The sequence below is a fragment of the Gobio gobio genome (assembly GCF_949357685.1).
Source record: "Gobio gobio genome assembly, chromosome: 23".
Classification (NCBI taxonomy): domain Eukaryota; kingdom Metazoa; phylum Chordata; class Actinopteri; order Cypriniformes; family Gobionidae; genus Gobio; species Gobio gobio.
The window spans coordinates 44700925-44708127 of NC_137119.1; the positions used below are offsets into that span (position 1 = coordinate 44700925).

Genomic DNA, 7203 nt, shown 5'->3' on the forward strand with positions numbered 1-7203 from the left:
ACCCTCAGCATGCGCTGACCCCGCTCTGTGACCCTAAGCATGCGCTGACCCCGCTCTGTGACCCTCAGCATGCGCTGACCCCGCTCTGTGACCCTCAGCTTGTGCTGACCCCGCTCTGTGATTTCACTTCGTGGCTGAAGTGCTTCCACTTTGTTATAATCCCACTAACAGTTGAGCTGGAATATTTAGTCGTGAGGAAATGTCCTGAATGGAGTCTGAATACACTGATTTAGACGGTGTCCCAATACTAAAGATCATTTAGTGCTGCTCTTCAGAATCACTACATGTTTCCCAGAAGAAAAAAATAGTACAATTTACTCTGTTCATCTGATTAAAAATGTGTACACACCCCAGATCTTAAAGCATCGTGTTTCCTACTATTTATTTTGTACTTTTTTTGCTTCAATAGTGGAAAAGTGATGTTGTTTAAACTAACATGCGGAGGAAAGCCCAGTCCTGTGTTCGTGTTACTCGCCTTATTAATGTCCCAAAGTTTTAGATGAAGCTACAAAACTTGTGTAATCTAATGAATGTACTTTATAATCTGAAGTGAATACATTATAAACTGTATTTAACCCTGTAAAGCCTCATACAGTCAGAATTCTCTTCCATTTATTGGAACTTTAGACAAAATCGTTTTTTTATTAATTTTCTGTCGTGTATAATATTTGATTCCTCATATGTTCAAGGCTTTCAGCACACATGCGCTTTTCAGAAAGTGCTTCAGCTTCAGAAGCGAGACTGTTGCGGTCAGCAGATGCGAATGCAACTCAGCAAGATCTGTGCGGGTTATGAAGTACAACCTGTCCTGATACTGATACACAAACACACACTCGTCAACACAAGCCTTCCTCACAGGACAGCGCTGGCTGCAGGGGTCACGGGGTCACGGGGTCACGGGGACCGGATGCTGGGAACGGCCTGGTATTCCAGGATGAATGTTTTGAAAGTGATCCGAGCGGAGCGGATGTGTTACACGAGGACGCTCTGGGAATACTCGCCTCTTTAATCGCTATTGATTGGGTCAAACGTCCAGTCCCATAAACTCCACAGTTTAACTGGGAGAACCTGTGGGGAATTCTGCCTCACAGAGGAAAATATCAGCGACAAGTGAAGACCATAAAACCACTCTGACAGATTTACAGTCTGAGGATGTGTTGTCTCTAAATGTCCAGCAAACGGAACGGAAACATAAGAGTCAGGCGTAACATTATGACCGGTGAATAACGCTGATGATCTGATATATTAGGCAGCAAGTGAACATGTTGTCCTCAGAGTTGATGTGTTAGAAGCAGGAAAAATGGGCAAGCGTAAGGATTTGAGTGAGTTTGACAACGGCCAGATTGTGACGGTTAGACGACAATCAAACTCATCAAGCATTATGCAAAAACCATAGACTATCAAAAATCACATTTTATTTATTTCAGTATTTGAGATGTTATAATAATTTTGTTAGTGGGTCAATGACATGACATGTATTTTTTGTGTCCGAATACAAAATAAAAAATACGCAAAATAATAATACATGTCACATATCAAATTGATCTACAATATTTCCTTTATCAGATACTCTTTTAATTTTTTTGAAATTAAATTGACTTTTTGAGTTGTGGTGTTTCAAAGACCTAAAATATCAGGTGCTGCGACCAGCAAATGTACATTTAAAAGTATCAATTCCCACTACAAATTAAGAAATATAAACTGTTATATAATGCATACAAATAAAAAACAAACATAAAAACTCCTTATGGAAAATTGTGTTTGAACACACAGAAAAGTGTCCGTTTATATGAATTGCACTAAAAGGGCAACACATGCAGAAATGGAAAGGGAATCGACCATGTGATGTGTATTTTAAACACTACAATCATTCATATCTAGTTTCAGCAGTGCTGAGAACATTAAATGTATTTTAAATGAATATATGGTTGCACCACCTGATGCTCTCTGGGTGGTAAAATCAGAAATCTTGTCTTATAATGAATTAATGCTGTCTTAAAAGCTGTAAAACTAACGTGAATCAACACCACACATGTTTTGGACATAAAAATGCATTTTATAACTCTATATTTTTTTTTATCTCACAAAAAATTATTATTTTTCTTATTTGTCATTGACCCAATTACATTAAAATAATTGAAACAACTGTTATTTAACAAATATTATTATATTTGTATAATAAACTGGGGGGCTAGTCATCATAGTGGGCGGGCCTGTGCCCGTCAGACCCGCCCACTGGCCACGCCCCTGCTTGGAACAACTTGAGTTTGATTTCCATTATCGGGTGAACTGTCCCTTTAAGAGTCAATATCGTCTGTTTAATTTATTCTTATCTTCAGTTCTATCAAAAACATACTCTAAGAATGTTTTGCTAATGTTAAGCTATAAAGTGTGACATGTTCTCTGAACGTCCAGAAGTGTTTAAGAAGTGAAGGGAACGTTACATTGATGAGTTGACAATCACATTAAAACAGATTTAAATGAGTTCAAATGTGACGACTAATGCCTCAGTAAAGAGATTATGATCATGCTGATTTAAAACATCTAAACTAAAAATAAACATTCAAAACAATATACAAAACAGGAAGGATCATATGCTGTTCCCAGAACAGTGAAGATCAACATCATACAGTTTCTCACTTTTTATATTTTTAATTTGACAGAATATCCCTTAAATGAGTACTGTGATGTCCAAGTACAGTATTTATTTTATATGTATACCATTAAAAATGTTGTTTTTATTCACATTATTATTCTTTCTTTAACACTTTTTGTCTTTGTTCATTGTGACGGACCCTCTAGCACTCTCTCGCGGACCCCGGAGTGAAAAACCCTGCTTTAAAGTTTCCCTGCGTTTCTCTCACACACACACACACACACACACACACACACACACACACACACACACACACACACACACACACAGCAGTTCCGTGCGCGTTCCGTGCCACTTTTGGGAATCTCCAGCTCTGGGGTCGCGCGCATGGCTCACTCGTGAACTAAACTCCGGCTCGTTCCGCTCGGCTTCAGCGCAACTGGTTTCAGGAAAATCCGCCGTGGAGTTTAAACCCCGTTAGAACGTCCAGGAGAACCGCAGGACCGGCGCGCGCGCGGATAAACTCCGGCGGAGACCGACAGGACCGACCGCGGACTCGCGCACAGAACGCGAACGCCCTTCTGCTGCTGGAGAGAGAGAGAGAGAGAGAGAGAGAGAGAGAGAGAGAGAGAGAGAAAAGGAGAGAGAGAGAGAGAGAGAGAGAGAGAGAGAGAGAGAAAAGGAGAGAGAGAGAGCGCGTGCGTGCGTGCGCTGCGCTGACGTCACGCTCCTCCGGCGGCGGTCCTAAAGTCGGTAACGACGGACCGACACAGTTAAACTAGTGCAAAGACGCGGACGGGGGTGTAACGGCTCAGACGAACGGGAATAAGCTCGGTTTGGCGCGGAGGAGCACGAGAGGAGCGCGCGAGGCTCCCGCTATGGATCGGAGACTTTTAACGGGGTTTCTCTTTTTCGCCGATATTCTTCTCATCTCAGTCGGAACACTTCAAGAATCCCAAGGTAAGACCGTCGCTGATCTCCGCGCGGAAAGTTGTGTGTGTTTACGCGTAAAACTCACACGGAGACGGACACACTTCAGAAAGTTTCTTTACCGACGCAGTGTGTGTGTGTGTGTGTGTGTGTGTGTGTGTGTGTGTGTGTGTGTGTGTGTGTCCGCGGCGCGCCTTCGCTCCGGTGATGTCGGAGCCAGACGCCAAACTTTCCGAGAGGCTTCAACGACACGACACACACACACACACACACACACACACACACACACACACACACACACACACACACACACACACACACACACACACACACACACACACACACACACACACACACACACACACACACGCGTGGTTTTTGCATATGGTGCCATATATGAGTGTGTTCTGTGTTCAGAAGTGAGCCGTTAGATTCTGTGTGTTTAACTAGATAACACACTCGAGCAGAGAGAGAGAGAGAGAGAGTGTGTGTGTGTGTGTGTGTGTGTGAGAGAGAGAGAGAGAGAGAGCGAGCGAGCTTTGTGCTGTTGTTATCTCGTGTGTGTGATACAGATGTTGCTCTCCTCTCTGTTTCTGTGTTTCTGATGTGGATGTTCTTCATGTGTCTCTCCTGAAGTGCCCGAGATCTGAACACACACACACACACACACACACACACACACACACACACACACACACACACACACACACACACACACACACACACACACACACACACACACTGTGTGTCTAATGAAGAGTGTGTGAGACCTTAGATGTGCATGAGTGATTGTCACACTTTACCCCGGCCGGTGTAAATGAGGCGTGTGTGTGTGTGTCTGAATATAAAGTGATGTCGTTGTTGGAGAACGGACGCGTTCTGCAGATGTGCTGCAGATGTGCTTCTGTCCTGAGGGGGGCAGCAGTGATCACACCAACCCCACAAACATCCCACAAATCACACAATAAGCAGCTCTGCTGGTGTCAGGGATCCGGGAAATATCAGGGAATATTATTATGGAAAAGTCATGCATATGCCGTTGAATTGGCTACACGTTATTTTTCATAAATGCAGTTATTATAATGAAGATGAAATGCTCAGCAATCACGAGCGGTTCAGATCCCAGTGACTGCAGATTCAGTGCATTTATGAATGAAATGTGCTCTAAAAAATGTTCAAAACAACCCAAATTGGGTTGAAAATGCACAAACCCAGTTGTTGGGTTGTTTTAGCCCTGTGGTTGGGTTGTTTTAGCCCAGTGGTTGGGTTGTTTTAGCCCAGTGGTTGGGTTGTTTTAGCCCTGTGGTTGGGTTGTTTTAGCCCAGTGGTTGGGTTGTTTTAGCCCTGTGGTTGGGTTGTTTTAGCCCTGTGGTTGGGTTGTTTTAGCCCAGTGGTTGTGTTGTTTTAGCCCGGTGGTTGGGTTGTTTTAGCCCTGTGGTTGGGTTGTTTTAGCCCTGTGGTTGGGTTGTTTTAGCCCTGTGGTTGGGTTGTTTTAGCCCAGTGGTTGGGTTGTTTTAGCCCAGTGGTTGGGTTGTTTTAGCCCAGTGGTTGGGTTGTTTTGGGTTGTTTTAGCCCTGTGGTTGGGTTGTTTTAGCCCTGTGGTTGGGTTGTTTTAGCCCAGTGGTTGGGTTGTTTTAGGGGTTGTTTTAGCCCTGTGGTTGGGTTGTTTTAGCCCAGTGGTTGGGTTGTTTTAGCCCTGTGGTTGGGTTGTTTTAGCCCAGTGGTTGGATTGTTTTAGCCCTGTGGTTGGGTTGTTTTAGCCCTGTGGTTGGGTTGTTTTAGCCCTGTGGTTGGGTTGTTTTAGCCCGGTGGTTGGGTTGTTTTAGCCCGGTGGTTGGGTTGTTTTAGCCCTGTGGTTGGGTTGTTTTAGCCCTGTGGTTGGGTTGTTTTAGCCCAGTGGTTGGGTTGTTTTAGCCCTGTGGTTGGGTTGTTTTAGCCCGGTGGTTGGGTTGTTTTAGCCCTGTGGTTGGGTTGTTTTAGCCCAGTGGTTGGGTTGTTTTAGCCCAGTGGTTGGGTTGTTTTAGCCCTGTGGTTGGGTTAAATGCTGCACAGTTTTATTTAGCTCAACTATTGTTCAACTGCACGGCTGCTTCAAATGAACCCACAATAGATGGGAAATTAAAAATCAGACGCATAATTACAAACATTTGAATTATAAAGCACATTTAAAATCCGCCTCGGTTGGCCGAAGTGCTGCACGTGAGAGTAAAGGGCCAAAAAAAACAATAACAATAATAGTTATTATTTATTGTTGAATTATTATTCATTAAAATAATGTCAATTTAATAAACAAATTAATAAATGTTCATTTCCAACATATGATGGGCTCATTTTAAGCAAAGCAATACAGTCATTTTTAAACAATAGTTGAGTTACATAAAACTACCCAGCATGCTGGGCAAACATTTAACCCAACCGCTGGGTTAGTCCATTTTCAACCCAACTTGGGTTGTTTTTAAAAAATGTTCAGAGTGTATAATGAAGATGCATGAATAAATCCTTAGCAATCACAAGTGACTATTGTGCACAATTTTATTTAAAAAACAACTCAAGTTGGGTTGAAAATGGACAAACCCAGCAGTTGGGTTGTTTTAGCCCAGCGGTTTTAGCCCAGCGGTTGGGTTGTTTTAGCCCAGTGGTTTTAGCCCAGCAGTTGGGTCGTTTTAGCCCAGCAGTTGGGTCGTTTTAGCCCAGTGGTTTTAGCCCAGCGGTTGGGTCGTTTTAGCCCAGTGGTTTTAGCCCAGCGGTTGGGTTGATTTAGCCCAGTGGTTTTAGCCCAGCAGTTGGGTTGATTTAGCCCAGTGGTTTTAGCCCAGCGGTTGGGTCGTTTTAGCCCAGCGGCTGGGTTGTTTTAGCCCAATGGTTGGGTTGTTTTAGCCCAGTGGTTTTAGCCCAGCGATTGGGTTGTTTCAGCCCAGCGGTTGGGTTGTTTTAGCCGAGTGGTTTTAGCCCAGCGGTTGGGTTGTTTTAGCCCAGTAGTTTTAGCCCAGCGGTTGGATTGTTTTAGCCCAATGGTTGGGTTGTTTTAGCCCAGTGGTTTTAGCCCAGCGTTTGGGTTGTTTTAGCCCAGCGGTTGGGTTGTTTTAGCCCAGTAGTTGTGTTATTTTAGCCCAGCGGTTGGGTTGTTTTAGCCTAGTAGTTGTGTTATTTTAGCCCAGCGGTTGGGTTGTTTGGGTTGTTTTAGCCCAGCGGTTGGGTTGTTTTAGTCCAGCAATTTTAGCCCAGCAGTTGGGTTGTTTGGGTTGTTTTAGCCCAGCGGTTGGGTTGTTTTAGCCCAGCAGTTGGGTTGTTTGGGTTGTTTTAGCCCAGCGGTTGGGTTGTTTTAGCCCAGCTGTTGGGTTGTTTGGGTTGTTTTAGCCCAGTGGTTGGGTTGTTTGGGTTGTTTTTGCCCAGCGGTTGGGTTGTTTTTGCCCAGTGGTTGGGTTGTTTGATGGGCTCATTTTAAGCAAAGCAATACAGTCATTTTTAAACAATAGTTGAGTTACATAAAACTACCCAGCATGCTGGGCAAACATTTAACCCAACCGCTGGGTTAGTCCATTTTCAACCCAACTTGGGTTGTTTTTAAAAAATGTTCAGAGTGTATAATGAAGATGCATGAATAAATCCTTAGCAATCACAAGTGACTATTGTGCACAATTTTATTTAAAAAACAACTCAAGTTGGGTTGAAAATGG

The 7203-nt window shown here is 43.6% G+C and overlaps 1 protein-coding gene across 8 annotated transcripts in view; it reads left to right on the forward strand.

Annotated features, from left to right (window-relative positions):
- The first annotated feature begins 3179 nt into the window (after nt 1-3179).
- Nucleotides 3180-7203, forward strand: part of ptprma (protein tyrosine phosphatase receptor type Ma) — a 278119-nt gene continuing 274095 nt past the window's right edge. For 5 of the 8 annotated variants that reach the window (XM_079806422.1, XM_079806425.1, XM_079806423.1 and 2 more), the window contains exon 1: nt 3284-3556. In XM_079806422.1, the coding sequence (XP_079662548.1) occupies nt 3475-3556 (82 nt within the window). In that variant the 5' untranslated portion in view covers nt 3284-3474. Of the gene's footprint in view, nt 3557-7203 lie in introns of all 8 variants that reach the window. The other 3 variants (XM_079806429.1, XM_079806428.1, XM_079806424.1) reach the window with 3 other exon arrangements.